Source organism: Mus musculus, chromosome 2 (assembly GCF_000001635.26).
Source record: "Mus musculus strain C57BL/6J chromosome 2, GRCm38.p6 C57BL/6J".
Lineage (NCBI taxonomy): Eukaryota > Metazoa > Chordata > Mammalia > Rodentia > Muridae > Mus > Mus musculus.
The window spans coordinates 51,129,941-51,150,281 of NC_000068.7; the positions used below are offsets into that span (position 1 = coordinate 51,129,941).

Sequence of the window (20,341 nt, forward strand, 5' to 3'; positions counted from 1 at the left end):
TGTTGAACAACATCCCTACCATAGATAGATGGGGCTAGTTTTGTTGTGCCTCTAGTAAGCTGCAATAGCTGGTCCTGGGCTATCCACGTGCTGTGAACAAGAACACACTTTGCAAGAGGATATCTGGGTTCCCAGGAGACACAGTAGAAACTAAGGTCACAGTCAATTTCCAGGTACCGAGAATCTGGGTCTGTATCATTCATTTCCACTATAAAAGACTTCCAAAGAATTTTGGTACTTTCTACAATTTAATCCTATCCAGTAACATGGCTTCTTTTGTCCAGATCAGTCGAGTACGCATGCCCCATTTCCTTAATTTTCTAAAAAAGATATCATGTAAATAGCTTCTATATACAGATACATCTTTTTCCAAGAGACTTTTGCCAAGTGTGAAATTCTGAACTCTAATTCAGCACCTCTCAACTCCCATCCTATAATCATCTATGAAACAACAGCGCCGAGCAACTAGGCCAAGAAGCAGAAAACATCCCAGAGACTGACATGGTTACTTTTTTATTTGAAGAAAAAAAAAAACCCATACGTTTTAATAAATACTGTGGAAACACTGACCAAACAAACATACAAAGTGACTTCAACATTAAAAAAAAAAAAAGCAACAAAAAGTTCTGCTTTATAACAGTTATAACTTATTTTCTTTTTACAATATTTAAATACAGAAAGCACTTGCCAGCGATTTTGTAATACTGCCCAAAGCATAATGCTGTACCAGTCAGAGCGTATTATGTTGGTAAGATGTCTGAGTTTCATGGGAAATGACTGAGATGGCATTTTCTTGCAGAGACAAAACAAAGCGCTTGTGAAGACACAGAGCTGGGTGTTGTAGTTACCTTCACCTCCCCTTCTGCCGCGGTTTAAGGGAGACACCGCTCCAGCGCTTCAAAAATGAAGCGTCATCATTGGGGAAAAAAAAAAAAAAGCTTGTTTTTAACAAGCACCAACTCTCAAAGATCGTAAATGATTTCTTCTCTGAAAGGAACTGCTCAAAAGGAGAAACCTGTAAACTATTTTAAATGCTTATTATCACTCTGGCAACGATCAACATTTTCAACCTGGCCCTGGCCATGTATGGTTAAGTGAGGTTTAGCAGTCACTTGAGAAACGCCCTAGGCTCATACCAGGGCAGACATTATAGGCTTCTTTGCAAACTGGGGTTTACTAAAGCATGAGCAAATGGGGGTTTTGCCAGAACAGCATTTCTTTGAAGGAAGTGGCACCAGACGACAGCTTACTTTCTGTTGCTAGTCTAGGGGCACCATCCCCAGACACGAGTGCTTTTGCTCTGTGTATTTGACGTATAATTTTGTTCCAGACAGCCCCATTCACCAACTGTGCTCTCGGCTACTACTACTCCTTCATTCAAGGTCTCTCCTGGTGAAATCGGCAACCACCTGCCTCTTCTTTAATCACGCTATCACATCTGACGATCACATCTTTTATTTGACTTCTCGTTTTCATCAACGATGGCAAAAAGAAAAACAAAGCCACACACACTCTTCTAAACAGCGCACAAAAAATATTACACGGAACAATTTACCACTTGTTAAGGACAATCACAAGGATGAACAAAACCATCAGACAGAATAAAAAGCAACACTCTCTTCTAGTTGATCTACGCAATCTCTGTAGTGCTGGTCTATGCATCTTGTAAGGGCTCTGAAGCTTGCTTTCAAACCATCTTGCTCAGCAGCGACCTTCAGGAAGTCAAGATTTCAAAGCCGCATCAAGTTTTCCTCTCGAATCCCAGCGGGTCCCAGTACAATTTCCATTTTAATGATGAGCTAGGAGGAAATTAGATCGCATCCTCTAGAAAACTAAACGCTAAGGTCACAGTGCGAGTTCCCCAATGAGGACGGTCTACTAATATATATTTTTTGGAAAAAGGGATTAAAACATTGAAAAACGAAATCAAAAAGTAGAGATCCACGAATAGGTTGTAACAAAACCACAAACACAAAACCGAAAATACTCAAGCACCATTCAGAGCGTGGATGTTCTTCTTGGAGGTACTGGCGTCCCCCACTTCTCTAGCGCTCGCCTGTTCATAGCTCCCTTTGTTTTTGGCGGATTTTTCAAGTCACACTTCTTGTCACACAAAACTCTTCAATGCATTCGCTTCTCACCACTCGGTCTACATGCCGAAACTAAGGACAGGATTCCGAAAAGTGGGTATCCTTTCAAGGGCCTCCTAAGCCTGTATCTATGTGACTTTGGCTGTGCACTTCATTTGACTCCATCTTTCCGGTTTGCTCCTGCTTTTTACATTTTTTAATTTGAATTATTAATTTTTTAAAACACCAGATATTCCCGCGTCCTCCTTATAGACGGCGAAGCCTCACATCACAGTACAGCTCTTCGCTTTGTCCTTTCGTAAGTCCGTAGCAACTGCTGAGAGTTCTGGTCTGCTAGGCATGTGCGAAATCCGCTTTGTGGCCCTCTGCGATTTGTTCCGCTTAACGTTTTTATTTGTCTTATTTACACACGCCAAGGTGGCGACGTGAAAAATGTCTCTGACGCTGTTTTCTGACTGTAAAGCTGAGCATTCTATGTAAGTGGCTGCTCCGATCTGCTTGGCCATATTTGCCCCCTGTGAAGTAAAAGAAAGAATTTCCGTCAGCAGCGAGACTTTGGAGAGACACTGGAAAGTGTTGAAATACCACAAAACTGTCTTGAATTGGAACATACCTAATATGCCAAATGGACTTCCCAAGTGGTGTTCAAAATAAAAAACAGATTTTATTTTAAAATGAGTTACTTTGTTACTACTTCCCAACTGCTGAAGACCCAGTCCGAAGGCCCTGAATTATATTACTCTGTAGAAACCCCTCTAGCTCCCCACAGCTTCTAGTATGGCGATTTGCTCTTGCAAGAGAATCCAAGCATCCAGCTCTCACTAGGAGGATGCAAAGAAGAGACAGGTGCAAAGGTAGCAGTTGACCCTCAGTGATGCTTTAAGCAGGTTGTGAGTAACCTGCTGTGTAGGTATCATTTGGGGCCATTGTGAGGCATGGTCTCTTGCTACTGGAGTAAGTCTCCTGATACCATAAACATCCTTCCTATAGATCTGACCAAGGTGCTTTGGCCCTCAGAGTCCTCGCCAGCATTTCAGGAGGCTCTCGTTTTCTCTTGTAGAGACTATTAATGACCTTCAACCCCAGCCAACAGGTTGTACAAAACATAGGGCTGACAGATGTTACTGAACACCAATTTAAATAAAAATCAGCTTCTAAGATTGTATTGAGTTTGTTAATGAGGAATGCAAGATAAAGATGAGTATAATGCTTTTACTCTGCACTTTTGTCACACTGGGGATGATGGGACCCTAAGCCTTTCTCATGCTGGGCAAGAGCTCTATGACTGATCAATGTCCCCAGCCCTACAATAGAATACTTTAAATGATGCATGCCACATATACCTATTTTAACAGGAACCCTCTTTAGAATCTGGTGGTGAGTTTTAGGAGAATAGATTCCTCAACAGATTCTCCTTTCTTTGAGTGAACACTCATATCACAAAAAACAATCAAAAGATGGCATCACAGAGTGATCTTTTTTTTTTAACAATGGCTTAATTGAGGATATTATTGGGCAAGAGAACAATAAGCTCTTTTAAGAGAACTAATTTTAATCACATTCTCTCTTTAAAAACACTGGTGTAGTAGAAGCATCCAAGGTTAGCACCTATCAATTGTTTGTGCACCCTACCCCTTGCTGACTTTTGCTACAGAAAGTCAGACAGCTCCTATTCCAGTTGACTCCTGCTTCATCTCTTGAAAAAGCGCTGCGTCTCATTTATCACAAATAATAATTCTCTACATATTTCCTTTCATTTTTATTGAAAGGTGACTTTTCAGGGCTTGGAGTGATGGCTCCGTGGTTAAGAGAGCCCTGGCTACTCTTGCGAGTGACTCAGGTTTAATTCCCAGAACCCACAAGGCAGCTCACAACTGTCTCTAATTCTAGATCCAGGGGACTCAATACCCTCACACAGATAAACATTCAGGCAAAACACCAATGCACATAAAATAAAAATAAATATATCCTAATAAAGAAAGAAAGGAAGGAGAAAGGGAAGGAAGGAAGGAAGGAAGGAAGGAGACTTTCCCACAGTGACAACACACTTACCTGGTCATATGACACAGGAGTCTGCCTGTGATTTGAGAGTTCCACTAATGTGCTGACATCTGTCCGCAGATCAGACTTGCAGCCCACCAACAGCATCTTGGTATTGGGACAAAACTCCTGGATTTCACCTTTCCACTAGGGAGGAGGGAAAGAAAAATTAATGAAGTATTGACACATACATATACAATAAAAACAATAGCTCCCCTGACAGACTTTGAAGTGCAACTTTAAGTGAAGAAGCCAGGTTATGTTGGATTAATTAGTAAGTGGGTACCAAACTTTAGAGACTGTTGTTATAGTCTGTGTGACTCCGTGGTTCCTCCCACAATGAACTTATTTTGTATCAACACAAGGTAACTTCAACAATGTCTTAATTATGGAGGTATTTGAAAGGTAAAAGCACCTTAATAGTCACAATCCAAATGGATTTTACATCCTGGGATATACTGAGTTCCTTATTACCCAGCCTAATATATAGTAAGTGGAAGGGTGGGCATAAGGAATAGGCCACACTAGCAAAAATGTGCATTCACACACTCCATCATGACAGACTAGGACATGCTTGCTTTCGTGTGCTGGCCTCCCGTGGTAGGTCAGTGTCTGGCCTATGATTACTAAAGCATAGTGTCTTGCTTCAAGGATCTTCCACTCAAGTGGCTGGATGGACACAGACTACAGCTTAAGCAGAGAACTACCTCTTGACATCCCAGGACAGCACCTAGTTTATAGCCCATAAAGACTTTGAGTTAATTTTTAACTGTCAGCCATTACTGTCTAGTCTACAATTTAACTATTTTCTGTCCTAACATGAATCAGGAGAACTTTGAGAAGTTTCTGGAAGGGATTCCAGCTGCCTCAAGCATCTAAACAGCTGATCATGGTTTTGCTTCTTCTAACTTGTGTTTTCCATCATCAGATGAGCAACTAGAGGGGTTGAGACTCTTCTGCCCACACTTATGATGCCTTTGGTGCTCTAGGAAGAATGTAATGGTGGTGGAGCTCTGACTTTCAGGAATTCACAGAGCAGAAGAGGCAATAAAGATTTGTAAGTCTAATACTAGGTAAGAGGGACATTCTGAAAGAGTGACTTAGGAGAGAGACCTCGAGAGGCTACCTCCAGATCTCAGGGTGTAGCTGAGCCAATGACATCTAGTTCTAAAGTGCTCCAGCATGAGGAGGGCAGTAACACACCGAGTGCCTGATCTGTCCATTGAGCCTTTCCTTTCTTCCTCCCTCCTACAATTATTTAGGAACATCTAGCATGTTCTTCTAAAGAATTAAAAAACAGAATAAGACTTAGTTTTTTTGTACTTTTTCTATTTTAAGTTACTTTAAACTCTTGACTCAATGGACTTTAAGACTCAATTAAGACAAAACACAGATGAACTAAGTAAGTTATGGTGAGCTTTTAAGCCTCACACAAAGAAAACATACTAATATCTACAGGTCCAATGTCACTATCTGATCTTAGTAAATAAAAATCAAAGTAGAAGAGGAGAAAAGCTTTCTGACATAAATTATGTATAAGCTGGTACTACATCAGGTACAAACACCAGTGAATAAGTGGCCCCTTTTCTCTTCAAACACAGCCAGACATGTTCTCAGCTTGTGATGTTGCGAGTCTCTCTCTATCTGTTTACAGGAGGACAAGAAAGTTGTATTCCCTGAAGACAGGAAACTTGTATTCTTGACAGAATCTGACAAAAAGCCAACCCTCTGTTTTATACATTACTCAGAACGAAAAGGTGTTACAAACTAAAAGGACCCCTTGATCTATCAAGAGTTCAATTTCATTGAACTGCTTGCAATCAATGTTTAGCAAAAAACTGAAGGAAGGCTATACCTCAAACCTAAATTTGTCTACTCAGGCAATTAAGTACCATGAGGAAAAATAAACTAATAAAAATAAAATAAAAAACCCACCCAAAATGCAAATGTCACTGAAAGTAGAAACCAAAAGCACACAGCCCAAATGGACCAAACCTGGACATCTACAGGGGCACTTCTCCCTTTATGCTATCTGCCCTCATGCTGACAGGAACACAGGGACAAGCACTGAGTGACATTCTCTGTTCCTATCCACATGTACAGTGCACAGAAAAGAAGGGGTAGTACAGCTAGAGTCTCACTCGCAAACCTACAACACCTAGCAAGGGTGAGTGATTAAGATGCTGCCCCATCTACCAGCACATATAACCCTCTAGAGCTACCATGGAACAAAGCCTGGGTTTGCTGCAGGCCAAGCGGAATCACCGTCCCACTGAGTTCTCTGGAACTCATCTGTGGAAAGTTCCTGTAACTACCCGGAGGGCCCAGTCCTCTGCTGGGGAAGGCTCAGCATCACTCTCTACACACATAAGCAGTTGCCTTCTTAGACCTCAAGACCTATGTGCAACAGGTACCATTCCTCCTAGCCCTGGTTCCTCTGTCTACAGCTTCTACTGGTCTCATCTCCACCTATAATCTGACCCACCTTTGTTTCCAGTAACCAGGGCTGTGTGATAACATACATATTTGGTGTAACTGGTGCTTTATTGGTAGACATTTATTAGTAGACATCGGATCATAATTCACATTGCTGCATGTCTAGGGACAAGCCCCACTACACATATTCCTCTTATGCTAATTTCACTTATGTTTCTATAAATAAGTGAACTAAAGTAGCTCTTATTGTATTAAGGTGACTATCTGAATTGAGATCAACAGCAAACACCTACAGAGCAGTCTGTCAAGCAAAGGAATGAAGGGATCAGGTAAGAGCTTACTGTAGCTATTTCCTACGTTTTCACTCCATTTCCTCCAAAAAACGAACGAGGAAGCTGTGAAAAGTAGTTTGTTCAGAGCTTTGGGAAATAAAGTTTCAAGCAGATTAATTAGTGCCTTATAGCAAGCAACAATGTATATGGGAATGTTGTTTTAGTGTGGAAGTATCCTTTCTGGTCTTTTCATTAGAAGAAATAAGTTCAGAATCTTTGAATCCCCTGGCCAATCACCTCTCTCCAACCCTATCTCATCGAAAGTTCAGGGTGATAGCCTCGTTCCTCAGCACTTACCTTTTTTAAGACACTGTCCAGAGTCTCTGGTCTACTGATGTCAAAGCAAATGAGCACTGCATCAGAATCTGGGTAAGAGAGTGGACGGACGTTGTCATAGTAAGGAGAACCTAAGAAACAAAAACACACAGGTCTCAGACAGAAATCCCCACTGTCTAAGAGGCACTAACTCTACCCTTTGAAATAAACCTCTTTCCTGTTAAAATGCAACATCCCATTGGTCCCCCCTCTCCAGCCTCCTTCCTGTAAGGAAATGCAAACACATCCACAAAAGACAGGTTAGTAATACATTCACTTTTACTAGGAGATCAGAGAGCTCCTATGCATGGGACCTCAGCTCCTGGGAAGGTCAGGAAATTAAGGTGCAATTGGTAGAGCTTAAGAATTAGAGTCAAAAGGGTTTTAGATGAACTGGGGAGTATGTGGGGCCAGGTGACCTTGAGGACAAACCCATTCTCCTCACAGGGAGAGAAGCCCAAGTCTTAAAAGTGTGTGCTTCTGATTCTTCAATCATCAGGGGAACATGGTGACAACCTATATCCACAGGATCTAAGCAAACCTAGGTAGCAGCTGGAATTTAGGAAGAGATGAATACATATTAACTAGAAGTATTGTGGCTGGTATGGCTGTGGTCAAAGGTCGAGTGGCATGGCAGCAGCCACTGGAAAGGGAGCTGCTTCCTCGGAAAAAGATCCAAACTCAAGATTAGCCCAATAGTTGCATGGGGGAGGGGTCAGTGGGGGAGGGCAAGTTTAATGGTGCACAGGAAGCCAGAGCAAAGCACACCGGAGTGTCACTCCATCCCCAGTTACAAGACTGGATAAGCCATTGACCTTTGTGCCTGCTTACACTTATCCCCCAGCTCTGTGTAAGTTCACTTCCTGCTACACCAAGAATGTCATAAATGCCATGTTGGATCATGTTGCCTTTCTACAGAGTCCCTCCTGCAAACATGACTGCAGGACATAATCCAAGGGCCCTCGCCTGAGTTAAACTCAAGGTAGTCTAAAAGTTCAAATTGACAGTCAATCAATGGAACCACAGAACTTTCTGGAAATTTAAGATTATTTTCTCTCTCTTTCTCTCTCTCTCTCTTTCTTTCTCTCTTTCTTTCTTTCTTTCTTTCTTTCTTTCTTTCTTTCTTTCTTTCTTTCTTTCTTTCTTTCTTTCTTTCTTTCTTTCTTCCTTTTTTTTTTAACATCTTTATGAGTTCCAAATGTTGGGAATTCATACAAGGCCAATAATTACAAAATAGATTGACTATAACACTGAAGATAACTTGACAACTGCTACTTTTAAAGAACTATTTCATCATATAGTTATTCACAGACACCAGGAAGATCATTTATTAGGCAAATGCAAATACGCTAAAGATTTTTTTGACTTTTGATTTAGTTTTGACATAATTTTGCATTTCTGGCAGGAAAACACAACATGCCTTCCCTAAGTCAAAACTTTGGTGGTCCAAGTCAGACACACAGAGAGAGGTGGGGGATGGGGGGAGCTATTCAAAGAAATGGTTTTAGTCAGGTCCAGTAGCAGGGTAAAGAAGGATTGCAATTTTGAGGCCTACCTGAGCTGTAGAGAGAATGCAAGATTGTTTAACTCTCCATGTGAGTACACTAGTATTTCCATGCTCCTTCTCCATTGAGCAAGAGAGACAATGTCTCAAAGAAAAAGTACAAAGACATCTGGCCTTCAGGAGTCTGTTGTCTCTTCCTAGAGGTTATTGTAGTTAGTGTGTGTGTGTGCTAGGCTCTGGGCACTCATCGCTGCAATCCCTACCCGCACTGTGTGTACCTCAGTTCTGCTTTAGAGATGGAGAGTCTGTGTGCTGAGCTAGGAAGATGCGGATGTCCTAGGAACCAGGAAGGAATGCCTCAGCAGTGAAGAAAGGCTAAGAAGCTCTCAGACAGGTCAGCAGCCTCCCACTGGCCTGTGGGAGGCTGGAAGTGAGGTAAAAAACCCTGAATGAAAGGTACTCCCAGAGAGCTAAGGCCTTAGTTGAAATGAATAAGAAAAATATGTAATGTGTTTCTAAAAATGACAAGCAGTGGCTACCCTTTCAGCAACTTGAAGAAATTAGAGGTGAGAGTAACTCTAAGGTGGACACTTAGAATTCACCCTAAGTTTTTCTTGAAAGGCACCAGAAAGGGATGGCTTTACCCTCTATGGATACACTGATATTTTACATTAGTTCTGCAGCTCTGACTCTCTCCACTGTAACCTTCCTTGTTTGCCTGTCCAAAGTCTAACTTTGGCACAGCTGCTGCTGTGAGCATTAGAATATCTCTTTCCTAATAGCCTGCCACAAAAAATCCCAGACTGTACAGAGAAGAAATTCAAAGGAGGACAGAGGAGGCTCTCTTCTGTTCTTCAAAGCTAGCTCCAACGACCTGACCCGACCTACACTGTCAGAGTCAGCCTACTGTGTAAAGCCAAACAGGTGTCAGAAAGCTCATGTCTTATGCTCTCCAGTCTAGACCTATGGGACATGATTAGAATCTGGAGGTGCCAGGCTCCTTTAGGACGCTGCCTGCACAGAGTGGCAGAGCGCAGTATTTACAGGACAATGGAGACCATCTTTTCCAAAGGTGGCTGAAGGAAGTCAAAGGGGCAAAACTAATTTAATTAAACTTGGGACTGCTGGGAAAAATCCAGAGGCTGGGTTGCAACATTCCAGTCACCATGTGGCTGCAGAGAACACCCCGCCTTTTGTGGGCTGCTTCCCCTCCCCCACCCAGTTTAAGGCCACAAAGGGATCTGGCTTTGTGCTCAGCCCTCTGTCACAGGCTGGAGATTGCTTGCCTCCAAAAAAAAAAAAAAAAAAAAAAAAAAAAAGATAAAGAAAAAAAAAAGAAAGAAAGGCAGCTTTTGTGCTCAGTGACTATATGCAAATAAGAGGGAAATTTACTCTCTTGATTGACTTTAAAAAGAAACAGTTCTCTTCGAGTTAAACAAGATTACAAGATTCTCATGGAGGCCTGTTTCTGCCTTTGTTTTTATTTGGTTTAACAGTTTGGATGAAAATACATATGTAGTGTAACGCTTCATGAGACATCAGCCACCAAGCTTGGAGGTAAAGAGGTAACTCCTAGGCGCTTTAACAAGATCTAATTAAGAGCAGGACTTTGATCTGAGCCCAGTCCAGCCCCCAGCAGTAAACAATGCAGCTTTTTGATCAACAAGTGCCCAAGGGCGCTAATAAAACAGATCCTCAAACTCATAACTGTAATTCGACCACCAACGAGAAGAGTAACTTGCCATAGAAGATAATTTATTCATTATTTTTTGAAAGCTTAAGGTTAAGATTTTTTTCCTGGATGGGGGGAGGGGGAACACCCAAAACTATTGTCTCCATTTTTTTTCAGAGTAAGGAAAGTGAACTTAGAAAACTGTTCTAACAGGAAAGATCTCACAGTTCATTGGGTAAGAGGGACCCTTCTCTTCTGTGATCAGCTCTGTGACCTGCACAAAGGAAGTCGGCAAGCTAAGGGCTGATCACCACAGGCATGTGTGGGAAGAATCCTAGGAATGCCCTGTCAACTGAGGAGTCCCGGAGACGCAGGAGACTCCAAACAGTGGAGAGTAAGCCCTCAAAGAGAGAACAAAGCCAGCCCCGGATTCCTGCTGCATCCCGCAGCTGGAGAAGTCCCTCGGCACCTTGGGAAGGCAGGCTTTCAGAAATACTAATTTCTATTGATTCTAGTTTAAGGTTGGAAGGTGCTAACTGAACGTGTTTTTACGGTGTGCTCAAACACAGTGGGTCCTCGTGTGCTCAGCCTACACTTCAGTACCTAAGAATGTACCAGAGTTAAAATCCAATAAATCTAAGGATGAAGCTTTGCTTGTCAAATAAAACTTCCTTGGCTTGTAGAAGGGGCTTCCTGCATAGGGACATTTCCAGGGCAGCATCGTCCTTAAAGACACAGCACTGCACTTAAGGCCCCCCTTTAAATAACCTACCAAACTCTCCATTGGCAAATTGCAGGGAACTGTTTTAGTATAAAGCTGTAACCGGACTATATGCAAAGCAAGTGTCTCACTCCGACCAAGTCCACCCACTCCAGCCCCACTCCAGCCCCACTCCCGCAGCTGAAAGGTCCACCCATCCCCTCTCGAAGCTGAAAGGCTTTATCCAGGCTTGGATTAGAATAAGCATGCATTGGGGGTTCTTTGTTGCTCGAGTTTGGCAAACATCAGAAAAGTTCTGACAGACTTTTGAAATTGCAGGTCTACCCCATCTCTGTCTTCAAGATCATTAATTTGGACTGAGAGGAAAATTTCCAGCCCAAGAAGAGTCACAAAGTGCCTCACCTAGAAACTAATTCTTCAAACACATACCTGCCTGCTGAAGTCACCCCGATGCAGAGATACAGCATACCATATATGTACATGATTAAACATATATGGACCAAGAGCCGTGCCTAAAAGGGAGACCTTTGGACCTGTTGCAAAACCAGCTCAAATACTAAAACTTTACCTTTCTAAAGTCTGCAAACTGAAAAATCCTCTTCACTGAATCTTTTAAAAAGTGTGATACCTTACACTTAAAAAAGTAAGTCGAAAGTTTTTCCTATAAGGAATTGCTACCAAGATAAGGAAGTTAGGAATAGTGGATACTTTGGGCAGAAATTACACAGTAAAATTTGTTACTTTAAGTGTTCATTAAAAGCACAGGGGAAGCAAGCAGCACGAGAGGCCATGGCTGGAAGGGGAGCTGTACAAGAGAAGTCGGCTCAGGAATGTGATTCAAGTCTGGACAAGACCTTGAGACTCTGTTTCAATATAAACCTCAGTTATTCCTCAACTACACCTACATTGCAAACATCAGGACCCAGTTAGCCATCACCACTTGGTCCAGCAGTTGTCTTTCATTTGTATCAAACTCTTATATATTATGAAGAGCTCTTATGAAAAGATATGGGCAGATAGGTGTTTCTAGAAAAACTCAGTGTTCTCTATTTCTGGGGGCAGTGCAGATGCACAGGTGGATATAAGTTCAGGTGGCTAGAACTAACATTGCTATTTGGTGGTTCTAAATAAAATTTTGGTACAAGTTCTCAATCTTGGGATACTTCAAAACAATAACATCTTACAGAGAGTGGAACCATAAGGAACCACAGAGCTTGATTATATAGATACCTTTTAAAAATCCACATTATCATTCACTCCAGACTGAAGCTATTCTACTATACATCCCATGCTCTGTGAGAGCCTGTTATCTGAGCATGGGGTCCCTTCAGTAGTTTCCCCTGACCTCATACGATAACACGAGGCTTGCGTTTCAGTCCCAATGTGCTCAACACCTGGCCAAACTTTTGAAGCAGCTTGCATTCTATGTCAGAAAAGTCTGAATTTTTGCCAAAAGGAGCTCTGTGAATGTTGCCAATATGTAATAAACCAGAAGACATTTCAAGGACATCAAAAAACAAGAGAGGCCCAGCTGATTCCTTTGGCACAGCCCAACCATGCATCATGAGCTGGGTAGACACACTGGTGTCTCTGGCGTCCTCTTTCCATGTAAGAGATTGTATTACTGATGGAACAAACACCTGGTTACTTTAGGAGCATTAGAATGACCAATCTGGTTACCTTCCTCCAATGTACAACTGAGGAAAAACCAAATTGGAGGCAAAATTAGCACTAGATGGATTTTGAAAAAAGCAGGAGAAGGGAAAAGAAGAAAGTCTAGGGACCGATGCTGTTTGTCTATCCCTAGCCCACACTTCAGTGTATGAAGGCTCAGTTTACTCTGGGCCTGATTTCGAAACCCTAAGTTCCAGGAATCATACTGACTTTGTGAAACTTCTGGTTCTTTGTAGTTTATTCTGTTATGCAGATAAAAACTGTAAACTCTTAGCCCACCTCTAAGAAGCTTAGGTCAGAAATCTCAACTTTGAGAACCTGTTTTTTTTTTTTTCTCTCCCCTGATAACCATTAAATTTAAGCAGGTGTGAAATTAAAGGGGAGTTTAAGAACTTTGGAAGATGAACTTGTAGAGAAGCTTTGGAATAATGGAGGGCTTTAACGGACAGGAAGACCTGAGCTGGGGACTCGGAGTTAGCACAGGTGCTGAACCCTCTTTAGTCTTGGTGCTGTGGGCGAATCCATTCCCACCAAAGCCCATCTTCTGTTTCCGGGTCCCTGTCCACCTCTGGAGTACTCATAACAGATGCCCTGGGAAAGATTCCTTGCCTGTTCAAGTGCACAGGCATTTCTTCCTAGCTGCACCCTACACTTATTCTGGGCTCCTCATTTGGTTTCTTACTTCACCCTGGAGAAAGAATGGGTATTTTAAATTTTCACCCATGTTCGCAACATTTTTGTTTGCTTGGTGGCCCTAACTAGAGTGCAAGCAGCTTGAGGACCTGAGCTTTTCCTGCAGAGCTCAGTACCGCCCATCCCCCATCAGAGTCCAAGCAGCTTTTGCAGAGGTAAACTCTGCCCTAATAGTTTACAATCATATCTTCCTGGCCTGCCCAGATGTGTTCATTTATATTTTAAATCACAAAAAAGGGACCGCTAATCTCCTTTTAAATGGCTTTCCTTGATTAATATGTAGATGAGCCTCCACAACTGTTGAACCTTGTCCATTAGGGCACTGGCCTTCAAGCTTGATTTTTTTTTAAAGCTGAAATATATGGGAGTAGTTAGATTTATATTGATCCTGAAGACCTTCCTCCAAGAAAAGTAGCTTGGTTTTTTCTTATCTGTTGTTTTATGCTAAAGTGTAGAGAATATATTGTTTTTAGTTAATAATACCACAAACAGATACAGGAAGTGCGAAGTTTAGCATTCAGGACCTGAAAGAGGTTCATAGCGCATTAAGATTCAAAAAAGTTTTCACTGGGCAATACCACAGTTATCAACTGGGAATCAGCAGTTGAATTGAATGTTTAAAACTAATAATATGCCTTAAATAAGATGTGCATTAACTTGCTCAAGCTAAAAGCTGCCAAGGACGACTATTGCTCCCTAAATCATGGATGCAGAAATTACACTGCCATCAAGTTCCTAGGAAAAGATACCCTGATCTTTAAATGACTAACTTTCTATTATTAGTAGGCATTTGGCTTTATGTTACAAATTGCTTCTACGTTTGGCAAGTGTTGCAGATTTTGAAGCACAAGCTATTAGAACTAACTACTTTGGTTTCAGTATCACTTTAAGATAGCAAGACTATTCCCCCACCCCCTCCCTGTTTCTCAAAACTCATTGGGAAAATCTGAATATTTTCCCAGCACATTTCTGCAACCATTAGATCAGCTCATTTTATAAGGAAAAGAAACTATACCTCAGTGAGAGGAAGACATGGCCCCAAGACTCCCTTTAGAAACCCCTCACTTTAGAAGATTTTCCTGACAGGTATGATAGTTCATTACTTTTGAAGTATTTTAAGCAGCCATGAGAGTCCATTGGCACTGTGCCACTGTGGCTGTTGTAATTGGTGAGTACTTGGGGAAAGACAGAAAGACTGAACCTAAAGACTGCTTGGAGCTCTACTGGGAAAGCCTCAGGAAAGCACATGAAGCCACCAGATAGAAGAAGCCATTACGGTTCAAGAGTAAGTGCACCCTAGGCTGGCAGTTGCCTAGCCCTGATTCCTATGCTGTCTAACAGAGGGCTTGCTTACAGTAGATGCAGAAGAAAGGAAGAGGGGCAGAAAGGAGGAAATATTAACTGCCTGGCCTCCCAGAAGAGAAACGAATGAATGGCTTCCTTTCCTCAGATAAGACTTGCACTTGCTACTTTTCCCCACATTCAAATTGGCGGCTTTTGCTTACACATGATGCTTACGTATGACTGCTTCAGGGGAAAGCAGACCACTTAGGAGATGTGGTTCGCACACACAGAAAACCCATAAAGAATTGTTTCCTACATGTGTGCTCCTCCACTGGAAGCTCAAACGTAATAGCCATGCAACCAAAGGGCAAAGTTGGTACTCTCTCTCCACCCAGTTTTCCCAATCTAAATCTCTTGCACACAGTCTTGGGAGAGGATAAAAAAATGACATTTAGAGATCCATAAACTTGGCTTGGATCTTCTCTCCTGAGATAAGCTGGTAGCAGTTAGGGAAAATCAAATGTATAAAGAGGCATAAAGTATATGCAATTATTTTCAGGCCTCAACCAAACAATGTCTTTGTGAGCAGAGAAAATGTCAAACAATGGGGGAGAAAGCTCTAGGAACTTGTCGGGAAAAGTGTATAGGAAAGATAGTATAAACTTCCTGCTGGAGGCACGCTAATTCTGACTGGCAAGCCACTTTCAGTAGGAACAGCCTCTTTCTAGAATTTAAGCAATGCTCCATCACTGTGTTTGATTAACTAACATCTCACTCCACCACCAACATGATAGGAATTTCAAATAATTCCCCATGCCTCTTTTTTCATTTGTATGAATCTAAATTTTAAGTAAGGTTTCATAACTGGATAATTTTGCAGTGCAATACTGTTGCAATCAGCTTTTAACCCTTCTTATCTTGCAGAAATAGGCATACAGAAATAAATAAATAAAATTTATTTCTTTTACTAAATAAAAATATGTCATTATGTTGCTACTACTGATTTCATTTCAAGTGATTAACTTTAATTTGATGAAAAGCAATATTTATAACGTTGCTAATCTTAAGGCAAAGGCAATTCAGTGCTAATTAATACCAGGAACCCCATCCCCTTAGCAACTATGCATATCATTATAATTTGCTCAGGCCTTAGGTTTTATTGGGTGACTACTGTATGCAAGACATTCTGCTATAAGTGCAGAGACTGAACTATATAGTTGCTGAGTAAGGCTAGAAAATACCTGAAGTGATATTCGCATTGGCTTCTCACTATAAACCATTCATACACATTCGTTTTATTTATTAGCTCTTGGAGAGAAAAAGAAAGAGGTGGCAAGTTTGGCCTTTGGGCACCTAATCTAAAAATCTCTGTTGGTGGTCTTGTGGCTTTGGGAGCTGGAGACACGGGATGTATAAGCCGGCATTCCTAGGAGCACACCCATCCCCCTTCCTTATCCAAATAGTCTCATTCCTAAATCCACCAGGCAGCCTGGCTCAGCCCGGAATCTGGCTTGGTTTGCAAGCTGTTGAGAACCTCAGCACGGGATGCCAGAGCCACTGAGACTAGGAGCTGAAGCCAACCAACAGCCTGGGACACACACACACACACACACACACACACACACACAAATCTGCCTGTCCAGTACACTAAAGCCAAGAAGCATAGCTGGGAAGAGATCTTGCACATTATCTAGCCCAGCGTCTGCCCTCTTTTTACAGATGATGAAAATGAGACCCAGGGAGGTAGAGGATTTGCACATAGAAATCCCTGGTAACCAGGAGCTGAGATGGAAACAGAGCTTTGTATCAAAGACTGTATCAGACCCACTGCACTGCCCCACTCCACGCCTAAATAATTCTTATCGAGTGTAAGTCCAAACGGGGCTGGGGGTTGGGGGGACGGGGGGGGGACGGGGATGCTGGTGCTAATTGTTGGTACCACACCAGCTGTCCGGCTCACTAGGCATAACAATTACCATAATATGTCTGAGAACAGGAGCCTAATAAAATACTAGGCTATGTAATAATTCTTATGATCGAAAGTAGTAATAAACCCCTAGAATTCCATCAACACTTTCTCTATAGTTTCAAGATTGCGTATGCAATCTGGACAACAAAAACCACAAAAACGCCCTTGGCGCAGCTCAAGGAAGAACTTGACTCTCCGGAGGGAAACTGGATCCATCCTTCTCACTGCAGCAGTCTGAGCATCTGGCACCGACCGTGAGAGGCGCCGGTGCAAGACTTCCCTCTAGTCTTTCTTCTAGCCTTTGTGCTGAGGGTTGCCTCTGGAGATCTTGGGACTCTGGCCCCTTCCTCCCACAGTCTAATTCCCCAAGTCCCTCAGAGGTTCCAGCCCAGGGTGTGGGAAGCTCGCTGAAGCTCCACGAGGCCACTCCCAGTTGAGCACGGCTCCACCTCGGGCCACCCCGCCTGACAGCAACCCTGCGTGTTGGCGCTTGTGCGCTCCTCCTCGCCAGTTTCGCCCTAATCTGTCTGGCAGCCCAGTTCCCCACCAGCACCGGCTTTTCCCCTCCCAGATTGGTAGTTTCTGCTCCTCTGGAGAAGGTATGGTTTCTACTAACAGTAGGCGTTTCTCCCGACGAGCCTCTGGCCAGTCTTGATACCGGGGGTGTGTGGGGGTTGGGGGGTGCTCAGTCCTCACTGTCCCTTCCCCGAACTCAGCCGGGGCTGCCAGCCTTCCTGCCCGCGAAAATCTGCCCTCCCCACCACCTTGTGCCACGTTGGTGGGTGGGCGCATGGGAAGGCAACAACCCGGCCTTGAACCCTAGACCTCTGGACGGAACCCTCCAAGGCGCCAATAATTCAAGTAGACAGGAAGGTCAAAGGCGATCGGTGCTGCCTGCGGCTCTGCAGGCAGGCGAAGCCGAAGCAAAAGGGTAGGGGAGTGGTATGTTCGGAGAGCTGGCACAGAGTGATCCCTGGGCGGCCGCAGAAGCCGCTCTGCACCGGTGGCACAGAGGCTGCGGGGGCGGAGGCCCCGCGGTGGCCGCTGCCGGCACCACCAGCGCATTCCTGACAGTAGGCGTCACGGGCGCTGGCTCCGGCCATTCACCCATCTCCCTCAGCCTGGAACACCCCACGCAACCCGGAGGCTTTGGGGATCTTCTCCCAGCTCAGCCTGCGCCCCTGCCCCCAAACCAGATGGCTGGTGACACCCATGAGGGGCTTCCTCCGCGAGCGGGAGGGCTTCCACGCTGCTCTGTATGCTCCAGCACTGGGCCACCCTGGCGGCCCGCTCCGGCACGGCTCCAAGGAAGGACAACACAAGGCCATGCGGCCACCAGAGGCTCCTCCAGCAGGGTCACTCCGGACACCTAGCGTCCTCCTGTCCCCAAGACCACAATCACTCCCATTGCTGCCCCTGCCCAGAAAGGATAACATTTTCCGGCGGCTCGGGACCGGGAAGTCCCTCAAGGAGCCACATTAGCAGACAGGGCACCAGATCCCGAGCCCCCGGGCGCACCGGTTCAGACCGCCACGCGGTGTGCCGAGTCTTACCTGAAGTGTCCCACAGGCTCAACTCTATTCTTTGTGTGTCGATTTCAAAACTGGCAGTGTAATTCTCAAACACCGTAGGGACGTAATTCTGGACGAACGAAAGGGACAGAAGAGGAAGGTGGCAAAGAGATTATTAAAAACACGACCCGTAGATCGAACACTTGAAAAACCACCAAGCCCCCAATTAAAAAACCACCACCACCAACAACCTCACACTCCTTACACAGTAAACACGCAGCCCCCTCCCGAGAGCCCACCCAGGTCTCCCCACCCGGCCTCCCACACTGAAACCAGCAAGTTTCTGGGGCCAAGAGCCCAGGGTGCTGGCGGGTCCCAGCCAAGACCCTTCCAGGACACTTTCGCTTCCCGGCCGTGTGGCGGCAGAGACGGCTGGGCATGAGAAAGATTTTCAAGAAAATCAGTGAAGCAGGAGAAAGGCGCAGTCCTCCAGACCGGGGACCCCACCAGCCGCTCCCCTCAAGACGTGCGGGTCACACTCACTTCTGGGAAGCAGTCCTTGGCGAAGACGTGGAGCAGCGCGGTTTTCCCACACTGGCTGTCGCCCACTACTACTATCTTGCATTTCACGTTCTGATTAGGATCCATGATAGATTTACTGGATAATTTCTGGCTGGCTCTTCTCTCCTTCATTGATGTTGCCTTATTTTCTCTTGGAACAGGAATTTTCTCTTTAGAAGAAAAAATATATATATATATATACTTCTCTCTATAAAAAGCAGATATAAAAATAAATCGCAAGGCCGGCGGGAACCCCTTTAAGCACAGCGGAGTGGAGGAGGAGAGGCAGCGGCTCTTTACTCCTCTCCTACAAGTTTTCTGCCTGACTCCGCGCCTCTCTTCCCAAGTCCAATTCCGATCGGTCTGCTTTGTTTCACGCTCTCCGCGCCGCTTTATACGCCCAGCCTTCCAATCCGCTCCGCTTTCTCAATGAGAGAAGGAAACCGATCCGCCTCCTCCCCTTTTATGGAGCCTGGGAGCCAGCACGGCCGCCCCGTTGGCGGAAAGTGTAAGCAGCGCGCCCTCTAGGGTGGCGTGCAGGATGGCTTGCAGACCCAGGTTCTGGCATAACCTGAAGGTGCCAGGCAGGATTTGCAGATGGGTAGGTTGTTCAGGGCCAGGGTGAGGGGAAGCAGATAATCTGTGCACATGGATTTGCATTGGGATTCCTTTCAAATTGCTTTCCAAGGGGCTCGCCTCCAGAAGCCTCGTCATCATTTGTGAAAATAAAAAAAAAAATTCCCAATCAAATTAATAATACAGAAGTAAATCTTGGAAGGGAAAGGCTAAGTTTTTGTGTTCCCAAACCCATAAAATCATTATCTATCTATCTATCTATCTATCTATCTATCTATCTATCTATCTATCTATCTATCTATCTACCTACCTATCATCTATCTTCTATCTATCTATCTATCTATCTATCTATCTATCTATCTATCTATCTATCTATCTATGTATCTATCTATGTATCTATCTATCTATCTACATATATAGTACATAATAACATAGATGATTTATTTCAAACACTAGAACTCGTTTTCCTTGACCTTTGTAGAGGACTGGCTTTTTAAACTGTCAGATTCAGCTATTCCAGAGAAGGTAGGAGGCTTTGGGGAGTGACATGATAATGTGAATAGGTGCAGGGGCGAGAAAAAAGAGAGATGACAAAAACTATCAGAAACTTGGCCGCAACTGCCACTCTCTCTGTGACAGCTCTAGAACCAGGGGTCTAAGCACTCTTTGCTCCCTTCAGCTGTACCCTCCCTCCTTCACCTAAGAATCAAGGAGTTGGACTTAAAAAGCACACATGCTCATTGTGGAAAATTTAGGGACTCCCCTCCTCCACACACGTACTCCAGTCATTCCAAGTCTCCCTTTCAACAAGTCTTAGAAGAGACAGACAAGACTGTGTTTGTTCTCTTGTCTTCTGAGAACAGTGTCTTCATTGCCAGTCACCCCGACAGCCAGGAAGCGTCAGTTATTAAATTTGTAGTGAAGGTGTCTGGGAAGAAAGTTCAGCCTGTGAAGGGCTTGGTC

The 20,341-nt window shown here is 43.9% G+C and overlaps 1 protein-coding gene across 1 annotated transcript; it reads right to left on the reverse strand.

The window, feature by feature from the left end:
• Positions 1-498: 498 nt before the first annotated feature.
• Rnd3 (Rho family GTPase 3) lies at positions 499-19,171 on the reverse strand. The gene is made up of 5 exons (NM_028810.2): positions 18,785-19,171; positions 18,284-18,371; positions 7,196-7,305; positions 4,143-4,277; positions 499-2,605 (listed from the first exon to the last, which is right to left on the reverse strand). The coding sequence occupies exons 1-5, from the start codon at positions 18,932-18,934 to the stop codon at positions 2,354-2,356; spliced, it is 735 nt and encodes a 244-aa protein (NP_083086.1). The 5' UTR covers positions 18,935-19,171; the 3' UTR covers positions 499-2,353.
• Positions 19,172-20,341: the final 1,170 nt, after the last annotated feature.

What these genes read in the sequence shown, in the direction of transcription:
- Rnd3 (NM_028810.2), bottom strand. Translation starts at nt 18,934, where the DNA reads ATGAAGGAGAGAAGAGCCAGCCAGAAATTATCCAGTAAATCTATCATG. An exon ending in CCAAGGACTGCTTCCCAGAA is followed by an intron (nt 18,372 to 18,784) that starts GTGAGTGTGACC and finishes TCGTTCGTCCAG; the next exon opens with AATTACGTCCCTACGGTGTT. An exon ending in GAGCCTGTGGGACACTTCAG is followed by an intron (nt 7,306 to 18,283) that starts GTAAGACTCGGC and finishes TTTGTTTCTTAG; the next exon opens with GTTCTCCTTACTATGACAAC.